A 13022-nucleotide genomic window follows, 5' to 3' on the forward strand; every position below is an offset into this window, starting at 1 on the left:
AAAAACCTTGTTTATTTGAATTTGCGCACTGGGTTTTAACAATAGATCTTTTCAGCCACAAACTGGGTTTTGGGTTTTTTAATCTGTAAACGTATTTTAAACGTGGGAGATTTTGTTTGCACCCAGTGCTGCAAGCAGGAAAGCACATGATCTTTTAGTGAGAAGTTTGGTTGACCGTACTACAGCTCAACAGAACTTTGACTGCCACCTTCCTCGGCGCTGATCGGTGCTTTACCAATGGGTGCAGTCCAATTACTTCCAGTGCACCTTGCGGACACTGCTGTAAATTGTCTGTCGTTACCCAGGGGCTAATTCGCTCCCAGGTGGTCATAGGGTTAATTTGTAGGAGGTCATGGAGGTAAATTATTCCCAGTAACTCCTATAAACTAACCCCAGTGCCTCCAGCCCCCACTGGGGTCGTGGACAGTAAATGGAGAGAGATAAAGGAGGGGCGAGCTGATGCTGTGCAAAAAAGTGAAGTGCTGACGGAGATCTCTGATATAGTTCATGTAACGAGGGAAAAGCTACAAAACAGGTAGTTGAGCTATTAAACTGTCGGGACAGAGAGTGTTTAATGAAAAACCAGGATTGACCCGGCAAAACCAGGACGAATAGTCACCACATACTTGGGACTATTCCTCCTCCCATCTCTCCTTCTACAAAAACTGCATTATGTTACTCCAATTACTCCATTGCATATGCTGTTATGATGCCACCTCCATTTTTCTCATTCTCCCACCATGATAGAATAAACTCTTGACAAATCATCCTAATTTCCCCCATCTCTCGCAGCCATCACAGGTTCCCTTTTTTCTTTAACTACCAGCCTCCACATTCACCAAATCGCCTTCCATCATTTCCACCTCCTCTAACATGATCCCACGAGCTTCCAACTCTCTTTCTTTCTCAAAACCTTTATTGCACTGGCTCAGTACTCGGATTCTGTTCGGTAGGTTCCAAAATCGCGCATGCGCATGCCTGTAGCCGCGCATGCTCTTTCGTTCACGAAGGGCAGTCTGACGTTGGGCCTAACAGCAGGAGCTCGGACCTTCCACAGCCGCTCCCTCCCCGTCCTGACGTGCCGTCGCCAGAAGAGTGGAGGGAGCCGCGCGAGATGTCGCTGTTGTTGCTGAGGCCGACCTCGCGTCGCTTGTTGACCGCGCTCGCGGCGCCGAGGAGCTGCTGGCTAACGGCCGCACTGACGGCGCCGGCTCGCTATGTCCGGGCGCTGTCGAGTGGGGACTTCAGGTGTAGCAGCGGCCTATCGGCAGCGGGACTGGTGGAATCGGCGCCGCTGGCGGTGCAGCCTTACCTTAAACTGATGCGACTGGACAAACCCATCGGTAAATCAACCAGAATACCGGGGGGCGGGGTTGGAGACGGTGTTTGTCTGCTGGCCGCATCGCGTACTGGAGTGGATCCTGAGGCTGGCACCTGTCAATCAGCGACTCTCTCTGAACTGATGTTAGGGAATCCCAGTCTGCGCGTTGTTGCTTGTAGATTCCTTGGAAAATCCCTATTAATAATAGACGGGAGTAAGTGCAAGTTTTGTCAAATCACTTGCAAGTCCATGGTGCAAGTGACGTCCAATTTTATTAGCGCTTCCGCGAGTTATTCCAAGTCAATAAATTGTTGAGAATATAAAATCATGCAGAAATGGGCGAAGTGTTTATAGTGGATATACACAGGGTAGTCAGCATCTGTAAAGAGAAAGGACATGATTAATTTTGGGCATGTACCTTTCATTAAACTAGGTTTTCTGGTAATTTGATTCTCTGTTTTTGAACAATTCTAAGGCATTTTGTGCATTCAGACTGGTTTTGTACAACCAGTTCATATCTTACACCAATGCATGACTTGTGCAAGGTACTGGTGCACAAAGGTTTAATCTGTTACAATTTAATGTTTCAGGGACTTGGTTGTTGTATTTGCCTTGCACCTGGAGCATCAGTTTAGCATCAGAACCAGGCTGTCTTCCAGATCTGTCCATGCTTGCACTTTTTGGAACGGGGGCAATACTGATGAGAGGAGCTGGGTGTACAATCAATGACATGTGGGATAAAGACATTGACAGAAAGGTAACTTTCCCCACTGGGACACATTCCTATGTCAACTATTTATTACTCTAGAAGTGGCATTAATGAGAATAATTTTCGATTTAGTATAGGATCCCTCATTTTTCTCATTACATGTTAACCTAGTAATCTTTCAATTTAAAGGGTGTATGAGATCTTGGGAATTGCCTTGACTGGATTCCCACATTCTACCCTGCATAAACTTGAGGTCATCCAAAACTTTGCTACCCCCGTCTTAAACTTGCCCCAAGTCCTATTCCCCTAACACCCCTCTGCTTGATGACCAATGTTGACTCCCAGTCAAACAGCGTCTTGATTTGAAAGTTCTCACCCTTGTTTTCAAATTCCGGCTTGTGCGTGCCACTAATCTCCTCTAGCCCCACAGCCATCTGAAATTTCTGCACTCCTCTAATTCTGGCCTCTTATGCATCCCAATTCTAATTGCTCTGCTGTTGGTGGCCACACCTTGATTTGCCTAGGACCCAAGCTCTGGAATAACCCCCCCCTAAACTTCTCCACCTCTCTACCTTGCTTTCTTCCTTTAAAACTTTTTAAAACCTACCTCTTTGATTAAGCAAAAACAAAAATACCTGGAAAAACTCTGCAGGTCTGACAGCATCTGCGGAGAGGGATACATTTGACGTTTTGAGTCCGTATGACCCTTCATCAGAACTAAGACATATAGAAATTGAGATGAAATATATGCTGGTAGAAGGGGTTGGGACAGGAGAGCTCAATAAAGGGCGCATCTGTTTTGTTGATGCCACTTTCCAAAACAGTTCCTCTGACATGTCTTCCTTCTTCCTTAACCGAAGTTTTCCACCCATGGTGGTTGACAGGGCCCTCAAACGTATCCGGCCCATCTCCGCATCCGCCCTCACCTTCCTCTCCCTCCCAGGACCATGATAGGGTCCCCCTTGTCCTCACTTATCACCCCACCAGCCTCCACGTTTAAAGGATCATCCTCCGTCATTTCCGCCAACTCCAGCATGATACCACTACCAAACACATCTTCCCTTCACCCCCCCCCCCCCCCCCCCCCGGTGGCTTTCCGCAGGGATCGTTCCCTCCGGGATACCCTGGTCCACTCCTCCATCGCCCCCTACACCTCAACCCCTTCCCACGGCACCTTCCCATGCAACCGCAGAAGGTGCAAAACCTGCCCCTTTACTTCCCCACTCTTCACCGTCCAAGGGCCCAAATACTCCTTTCAAGTGAAGCAGCACTTCACTTGCACTTCCCTCAATTTAGTCTACTGCATTTGCTGCTCCCAATGCGGTCTCCTCTACAGTGGGGAGACCAAACGCAGGCTGGGTGACCGCTTTGCGGAACATCTTCGGTCTGTCCACAGGCATGACCCAGACCTCCCTGTCGCTTGCCATTTCAACACACCACCCTGCTCTCATGCCCACATGTCTGTCCTTGGCCTGCTGCAATGTTCCAGTGAAGCTGAACGCAAACTGGAGGAACAGCACCTCATCTTCCGACTAGGCACTTTGCAGCCTTCCGGACTTAATATTGAGTTCAATAATTTCAGATTATGAACTCTCTCTTCCATCCCCACCCCCTTTTTGATCCCCCCTTTTCCAATAATTTATAATTTTTTATACACTATATTTTTTTCTTTTCCCTCCTATTTTAAAATTTATTTTGATCTATTGTTTCATCACCACCATTTAGCCCATTTAGACCCCTTCCCCCCCACCCCACCGCACTAGGGCCATCTGCCACTAGCTTGCTTCCCTTAATGTCCCCATTAGCACATCTTTTAGATAACATCGCCACCATCAACACCCCTTTGACTTTTGTCTATGCATCTTTGGCAGTCTCTTCTTAGCCTCCGCCTATCACTGGCCCTCTATTGAGCTCTCCTGTCCCACCCCCTTCTACCAGCATATATTTCATCTCATTTCTATATCTCTTAGTTCTGATGAAGGGTCATGCGGACTCGAGACATCAACTGTATCCCACTCCGCAGTTGCTGTCAGACCTGCTGAGTTTTTCCAGGTATTTTTGTTTTTGTTCTAGATTTCCAGCATCCGTAGTATTTTGCTTTTATCTCTTTGACTAACCATTTGGTCATTTGACCTTTTTGTGGTTCGGTATCATACTTTGCTTTATTAAGCTCCTGTGAAATGCCTTGGGACATTTTATTACGTTAAAGATGCTATATAAATATAAGTTGTTGGCATTGTAAACAAACACCATAAATTGTTTCTACATTATAATAGGTAACCAATTTAAGCAAATTGAACATTAGAAAATTAGTTAGGCATACTGTAGGTATTCTGAGGACTTGAACCTTAATGCCCCAAAACAGGTGGGATTGGGATCATGTCAGAGGGTAAAATGCAATCAAATCCAGATCAGGAGCCCAACCAACCTCATACCTGCCCACTTCTAGTTTTAAGGGAAATGAGATGAGGGGGCGAGTGATCAATCTGCTCACGGGATGCTGATTGATCATTTAACTCAGGGCTGTCCAACTTAAACACAAGAGGGCCACGTTTTACCTTGGGCATGCACCCACAGGGTGCAATATTAAAATGAATATCTTTAAACCCAAATGAAATATGATCACTTGTACATAGTAACAAGATATATGAAGCACATGCATACAAATAAGAATTGATGGTCCAAAAAAATTTACAAAAATGAAGAAACAAAATATATAAATAATACATAAGTTTAATGTGAATACTGGACAAATGCTCTAATTATAAGAGCAGTTATATTTGCATCTATCTGTGTGGCGACCAGACGAAGCAGATGATCTTATGGAAAAAGTGATTTTGTCACTCAGCGAAGATTGGTATTGAGATTTTATGTAATACAAAGTGGAGAATGTACTTTTGCACAAGTAGGCATTTCCAAACATTGAATGTATCTTTTTTTTTGTAAAAATATACTTTATTCATAAAAATCTTCAATCACATTCAAAACCATTTCAAAAACAACATTACAAGGGTACAATCCAGGTTAAACTTTTACAAAATGTATCACCAGGTGCATCAGTACAAACAATATTACAATCATTTACAGCCTTTCATTTTGATCTGTACAGCCCGAGGGGCTCTAAACAGTTCCCAGTCTCTCGGTGCGCTGTGGTAGAAAGGTCTTAGACAGCGACCCTTCCCCATTGCGCCTTTGCGGCAGCTGCCCCAAGCTTTAGTGCGTCCCTCAGCACGTAGTCCTGGACTTTGGATTGTGCCAGTCCGCAACAATCGGTCGGGGACAACTCTTTGTGCTGGAAGACCAACAAGTTTCGGGCAGACCAAAGCGCCTCTTTCACCGAGTTGATGATCCTCCAGCTGCAGTTGATGTTTGTCTCGGTGTGTGTCCCTGGGAACAGCCCGTAGAGCACAGAACTGCTCGGGATGAACCTCGACAGCAACCACTGCATCTCTCTCCAGACTTTCTTTGCAAAGGCACAATCCACAAGGAGGTGAACAACGGTCTCTTCCCCACCACAGCCACCTCGAGGGCAACGTGCAGAGGGGGTGAGACTCCTGGCGTGTAGGAAGGATCTGACGGGGAGGGCCTTTCTCACCACCAGCCAAGCTACGTCTTGGTGCTTGTTGGAAAGTTCTGGCGATGAGGCATTCTGCCAAATGACTTTGACAGTCTGCTCGGGGAACCATCCCACAGGGTCCACCCTCTCCTTTTCCCTCAGGGCCTCTAGGACGTTACGTGCTGACCACTGCCTGATGGACTTGTGGTCAAAGGTGTTTTTCTGCATAAATTTTTCCACCAGGGACAGGTGGTACGGCACGGTCCAACTACTTGGAGCGTTCCGCGGCAGCGTGGCCAGACCCATCCTTCGCAACACCAGGGACAGGTAGAACCTCAGCACGTAGTGACACTTGGTGTTTGCGTACTGAGGGTCTACGCACCGCTTGATGCAGCCACACACAAAGGTGGCCATCAGTATGAGGGCGATGTTGGGCACGTTTTTTCCCCCTTTATCTAGAGGCTTGTACATCGCGTCCCTGCGGACACGATCCATTTTCGACCTCCAGATAAAGCGGAAGATGGCTCGAGTGATCGCCATCGCGCAGGAGTGTGGAATGGGCCAGACCTGCGCCACGTACAGCAACAGCGAGAGTACCTCACACCTGATGACCAGGTTCTTACCCGCAATGGAGAGGGAGCGTCGCTCCCACATGCCCAGTTTCCTTTTCACCATAGCCACTCGCTCCTTCCAGTTTCTAACGCATGCCCCGGTCCCTCCGAACCATATCCCCAGCACCTTCAGGCCGTCAGCCCTGACAGTGAAGGGGACAAAGGATCGGTCAGCCCAGTTCCCAAAGAACATGGCCTCGCTCTTCCCACGATTTACCTTGGCTCCCGAGGCCAGTTCGAACTGGTCGCAGACGTGCATCAGTCTGCGCACCGACAGCGGATCCGAGCAGAAGACGGCGACGTCGTCCATGTACAGGGAGGCTTTTACCTGAGTGCCTCCACTGCCTGGGATCGTCACTCCTCTTATGCCCGGATCCTTCCTGATGGACTCGGCAAAGGGTTCTATGCAGCACACGAAAAGGACAGGCGAGAGAGGACAGCCCTGCCTGACTCCAGATTTAATCGGAAAGCTATCTGTTTCCCACCCATTGATTGAGACTGCGCTACTGATGTTAGTGTAGAGCAGTTGGATCCAATTTCGAATTCCCTCCCCAAAGCCCATTTTGGAGAGCACATCCCCCATGTAGGTGTGCGATATTCTGTCAAAGGCCTTCTCCTGATCCAAGCTGATGAGGCAGGTATCCACACCCCTGTCCTGTACATAGGCAATCGTATCCCTGAGCAGCGCCAGGCTGTCAGAGATCTTCCTGCCTGGCACAGAGCAGGTCTGGTCAGGGTGAATCACCAATTCCAGAGCGGATTTGACCCGATTGGCGATGACCTTGGACAGAATCTTATAGTCCACATTCAACAGTGAAATGGGTCGCCAATTTCTAATTTCCTCCCTTTCCCCCTTGTGCTTGTAGATGAGGGTGATGATGCCTTTCCTCATGGATTCTGACATGCTGCCGGCCAGGAGCATACTCTCGTACACTTCTAGCAGGTCTGGGCCGATCAAGTCCCACAGAGCCGAATACAACTCCGCCGGCAGGCCGTCGCTTCCGGGGGTTTTACTCTTCTCGAAGGACTCGAGGGCCTTAGTCAGTTCGTCAGGAGTTAGCGGTTTGTCTAGGCTCTCCCGCGTACTGTGGTCTAAGACCTCCGTGATAGAGGACAGGAAGGACTGGGAGGCCGTGCTGTCCGTGGGCTTCACGTCATACAGTCCGGCATAAAAGGATTTGCTGATCCTCAGAATGTCGGACCGTGATGACTTTACTGAGCCGTCTTCTTCCTTCAGGCTGCTGATCACAGAGCGCTCTCTGTGTACCTTTTGGAAGAAGAAACGTGAGCACGTCTCATCCTGCTCCACGGAGCGGACTCTGGAACGGAAGATGATCTTGGAGGCCTCCGAGGCAAAGTGCGAGGCTTGCTGGCCCTTCACCTCTTGGAGCTCCTCCTTGACATCGACCCCCATCGACTGCAGCCGGAGCAGATTCTGCATCTTTTCCTGGAGTCGGGACATTTCCCTCTGTTCCTTTCTAGCTTTCTGGGTGCCTTTGCGGATGAAAAACCTCTTGATGCTTCCCTTGATCACTTCCCACCAGTGTGTCAGGGACTCAAAGAGGGGTTTCACGGTTCTCCAACCTTTGTAATCCCTCTTGAGCTCCTCAATGTTCTCTGGGGTCAGCAGTTGCACATTTAGCTTCCATGCCCCCCTGCCCACCCTCAGGTCTTCCTCCAAGTGGCAGTCCGCCAGTAGGAGGCAGTGGTCAGAGAAGAACACCGGCTTGACGTCGGTGGATCTGACTGTGAATGCACGGGACACAAACAGGAAGTCTATCCTGGAACGAATGGACCCGTCTGGCCGCGACCAGATGTATCTACGCTGCGCTCCGTCTGCAGGGTTGCTGAAGACGTCGTGCAGCTTGGCATCCTTAACTGTTTCCATCAGGGATCTGGACGTAGCGTCCAATCTGCTTCCGGCCCTGCCGGATCGTCCAGCCGCATCGATGATGCAGTTGAAGTCCCCGCCCAGAATGACCGGCCTGGAGGTCGCCAGCAGCAGTGGGAGCTGCTGAAAAACCTCCAGCCGCTCAGCCCCTTGTGCCGGGCCATACACGTTAATTAACCGGAGTGGAGCGTTCTTGTACATTACGTCTGCTACGAGGAGTCGCCCGCCCACCACCTCCTTGACCTCGGAGACGGTGAAGTTGCCTCCCCGCAGCAGAATACCCAGGCCGGAGGAACGAGAGTCGTTTCCGCCCGACCAGATCGATGGCCCGTGGGACCACCATCGTGACCATTGCCTGTAGGAGCTGAGGTGCGGTATCGCACACTCCTGCAGAAACAACAGGTCAGCTTTGACCTTGGCTAGGTAGTCCAAGGTCGCAACACATCGCGTAGTAGATTTAATGCTACGCACATTTATGGATACAATCTTTAAACCCATTTTAAAGCATTTATTCTCCTACCAAACCCACTGTCTCTGAGAGTCCCAGACCTTTAGTCTGCTCCTTCATACCCGTCGTGAGCTCAAATTCCTTCACTTTGGATGGGCTTAGGTAGATCTCCTTGGCCGTGTTCTGCTCCAGTGGCATCTGGAGGTTCACGTGGAGAGCGGGTTTTGAGATGACCTTTGCTGGAGAAGCTTCTCCAAAACTCACCCCCTCTGGGGTGTTGCTGTTCCCGGCTTCCTGGAGCTGGGGTGCGATGATTGCCTCACTGCTCCCAGATTCCAGGGGCTGTGGTGCACTGGCCTCCTCAGGTTGCAGGCAAAGTTGGGGTGCGCTGGTCTCCTTGTTGTCTCCAATTTTCTGGAGCTCGGGTGTCTCGTCCTCCAACGCCCTGGAGCTTTGCCGCCTCTTCTGTCGGTGCCGCTCTGGCACTTCATCATCCGAAGAGCTGCTGCCCTTGTCATCCGTGTCGGATGGGAGACGCCTCTTGCCGCTTCTCTGGGAAACGCCTTTGCTTCTTCTTCGCTCCCTCTTACTTTTCTTGTTCTTCACCGTCCGCCACTCCCCCTGCTGCTTTTCCACTGCTGCCTCCTCCTCCATTGATTCCTGAGGACTGGGAGGTTCAGGGGGTAGTGCTGTTGATTGGCTCTCTGTTGCCTCAATCTCTTTCTCCACCTTGTCTCTCTCTGTGTCCTCCTTTGTCCCGTTGAGCTCCCTGGGGGCCTTGGTGGTTGGAGTGACACGGAACCTTTCTTCTGCTTCCCCCGGTCGGCTTTGGCTGCCTGTGCGTAAGTACGGCAGCGTTTGGGGCAGGTCCTGTAGAGGTGACTTGCCTCGCCACACAGGTTGCAGCACTTGGCCTGTTTGCAGTCTTTTGTCTGGTGCCCTTCCTGTTTGCAGATCTTGCAGAGGGAGGCGCTGCAGTTGGCCGCCACATGGCCAGCCTTGCCGCATGAGCGACAATGCTTGGGTTGCCCAGCGTAGACCAGGTAGCCACGGTTTCCCCCGATTGCGAAACTGGAAGGAGGGTGGAAAATGGCTCCCTTACCATCGGTCTTTAGCGTGGTATCTTTAAACCAAAGTCTACTAGGTGTGGGTAATTGTCCTTGGAAAGAAGTCTACTCTGATTTCAGCCCTTGTATTAGCTTTCCCCCATTTAAAGAAAATTCTAATAGTATGTTTTTTTGCGTGGTTTGTAAATTAGGGACATTTCCTAAATAGTGCTGCCTCCAATTTTTTTTGTGCAGCTACTGAGCATACTCAGTCTTTTTAAAAACAAACTACTGCTTCACCATTTCCCTCCCACTCATTGTTTACCCTCCCACTTGCCATTGATCCTCCCGACTTGTTGCTTCCCTTCCTTGACTCTTGTGCTCACCACTTCCTTCCACAACTTTTTCTGACCCTCCCACTCACTGCTTCCTGCCACAACTCTCCCTGACCCTTCTGCTTACCACTGCACAAAACCATTTGGTGGGCCGTCAGTTTGACTGCCCTAATTTAAATATTAAATTGAGGCTGCAAGCCTTGGGAAACTCGGCAGCTTAGAGCTAAGAGGGACTGAATCCATGAAGAAATGCCTTTACAGCACTGGTAAGGGTCAGGAGGAGCAACAACAGCAATTTGTATTTCAGTAGCACGTTTAACATAAAATATCCCCCACTTCATTGGAGTGTTATAAAGCAAAATTTGACAGCAATGTTAGGAGATATTGGGGCAGATGACCAAAAACTTGGTTAAAAAGGCAGGTTTTAAGGAGTGATTTAAAGGAGGAAAGGGAGGTGAAGAGGTTTAGGGAGGGAATTTCAGAGCTTAGAGGCTTGGTAGCCGAAGATGTGCCCATCAAGAGGCCAGAGTTAGAGGAGCACAGGTATCTCTGATAGTTGTGAGCTGAAGGAGGTTGAGGAGGGCCGAGGCCATGGATATTTGAAAACAAAGTTGAAAATTTTAAAATCGAGGTGTTGTTTAGCTGAAGCCAATGTAGATCATCAAGCACAGCTAATGAATGAACACAATTTGGTCCAAGTAAGAACAGGGATAGCAGAGCTTAGTCAAGTCTAGAGGAACGAATGCAGCAGATGAGCTGAGGTATAGAGCAGAGATGGGCAATGTAATGGGGGTGGAAATATGCAGTATAAATGATGGTATGGTTATGTGGTCGGAAGCTCATCTTGGGTTAAGTATGACATCAAGGTGGTGAATTGTCTGGTCCAGCCTCAGACACTTGCCAGGGAGAGTTTGTATGGAAATCAAAAACAATGGCTTTGGTCTTTCCAATATTTAATTGGAGGAAATTTCTGCCCATCCAATACTGGATGTTGGACAATTTAGAGACAGTGGGAAGGGGTGAGAGAGGTGGTGGCGAGTTCGAGCTGGATGTCGTGAGCCTACATGCCTGTACTAAGCTGTGTTTTTTGATCTATGTTGCTGAGGGGGCAATGTGTAGATGAGAAATAAAAAAGGGGGATAAGGATAGATCCACAGGGGGACACTAGAAGTAACAGTGAGAGATTAAGAAAAGAAAACATTGCAGGAGTGCTTCCCTCAGTAACCGAGCCCCTCTGATGTGTCTGCTGCCTGGAGCCATCGTAGCACCAACCCTTTCAACCCCACGCCCCCCCCCACTGTAAATGGGGAACCCCTGCGATCACTCTCAATCCCCCAATACACCAACCTGCTCACATTGGCCAAGGCCTTGTGAAGCAGGATTCCCACCCAAAGGGCTTCCAACCTGTCAATCAGGCTGCCTTTGGGAAGCAACCCACAGAAAACAATTAAAAGCAATCTTGCAGTTAAATTCTCCAGGACATTTTGGAGATCTGTTCCTCCAAGTTTCATGACCTCGCAACCGCCTCCCCGGCCCCAGCACAGAGCTTGCCTTCAGGGAAAAACCCAGGAAATAGTCCTTGCTTGGTGGGAGGACCTTTGAGTCAGTGCATTAAAATGTTTTGTGGAATCTGTGCCACTTACATTTTTCTAATATATGAGCCACCAACTATTTCCTTAAACCCCTCCCCCCACATATTCACATCAGCACCAAGTGCAAGGAGTTCATCGGTCTCTTGAACTTATATTAGCATAACCCCTTTAATGTTGAAAAACATCCCTAGGCACTTCATTTAGAAAAAAACCTTTCACAACCACTGGACATCCCAAAGTGCTTTACAGCCAATTAAGTATTTTTTCTTGGCAGTGCAGTAATGTAATGTAGGGACTGCAGCAGCTAATCTGCACACAGCAAGCTTCTACAGACAAGACAGCAATGTGACCAGATAAAATCTGCTTTTTGTGATGTTGATTGGTGGATAATTATTTCCTGCTCTTCCAAGTTGTGCTGTGGAATCTTTTACATCCACCCGAACAGGCAGATGACATCACAATTTCATGTCCCATCTGAAAGATGGCACCTCTGACAGTGCAGCACCCCCTCAAGCAGTGTACTTGAGTATCAGCCTAGATTTTTGTCAAGCTCTAGAGTGAAACTTGAACCCAGAACCTTGTGACTCAGAGCAGTGTTACCAACTGAGCCATGTCTAACGCAAAATTTTCATTCTCATACCGAGAGTCAAACCTGTGCCACCTGGGTGAACCCTAACCACTGGTTGTGGTAATTGGCCAAAAGCTTGGTCAAAGTGTAGATTTTAAGTAACGCCATTTTTTTTTATTCATTCATGGGATGTGGGCTTCGCTGACTGGGCCAGCATTTATGCCCACCCCTAGTTGCCCTTGAGTAGGTGGTGGTGAGCTGCTTTCTTGAACTGCTGCACTCCATATGGTATAGGTACACCCACAGTACTGTTAGGAAGGGAGTTCCAGGATTTTGACCCAGCGACATTGAAGGAACGGCAATATAGTTCCAAGTCAGGATGGTGAGTGGCTTGGAGGGGAACTTCCAGGTGATGGTGTTTCCATCGATCTGCTGCCCTTGCCCTTCTAGATGGTAGTGGTCGTGGGATTGGAAGGTGCTGTCGAAGAAGCCTTGGTGAATTCCTGCAGTGCATCTTGTAGATGGTATGCACTGCTGCTTCTGTGAGTCAGTGGTGGAGGGTTTGAATGTTTATGGATGTGGTGCCAATTAAGTGGGCTGCTTGGTCCTGGACAGTGTCAAGCTTCTTGAGTGTTGTGGGAGCTGCAGTCATCCAGGCAAGTAGGGAGTAATCCATCACACTCCTGACTTGTGCCTTGTAGATGGTGGACAGGCTTTGGGGAGTCAGGAGGTGAGTTACTCATCACATGATTCCTACCCTCTGACCTGCTCTTGTAGCCACAGTATTGATATGGCTAGTCCAGTTCAGTTTCTGGTCAATGGTAACCCCCGGGGTGTTGAAGTGGGGGATTCAGTGATGGTAATGCCATTGAACATCAAGGGGTGATGGTTAGATTCTCTCTTGTTGGAGATGGTCATTGCCTGATACTTGTGTGGTGCGAATGT

General features: G+C 48.9%; 1 protein-coding gene across 1 annotated transcript in view; it reads left to right on the forward strand.

Annotated features, from left to right (window-relative positions):
• The first annotated feature begins 986 nt into the window (after positions 1-986).
• coq2 (coenzyme Q2 4-hydroxybenzoate polyprenyltransferase) overlaps positions 987-13022 on the forward strand; it is a 53030-nt gene continuing 40994 nt past the window's right edge. The window contains exons 1-2 of the mRNA XM_078544442.1: positions 987-1343; positions 1912-2078. Of these exons, the coding sequence (XP_078400568.1) occupies positions 1115-1343; positions 1912-2078 (396 nt within the window). The 5' untranslated portion in view covers positions 987-1114. The remainder of the gene's footprint in view (positions 1344-1911; positions 2079-13022) is intronic.

This window comes from Cetorhinus maximus, chromosome 1 (genome assembly GCF_964194155.1).
Source record: "Cetorhinus maximus chromosome 1, sCetMax3.hap1.1, whole genome shotgun sequence".
NCBI lineage: Eukaryota > Metazoa > Chordata > Chondrichthyes > Lamniformes > Cetorhinidae > Cetorhinus > Cetorhinus maximus.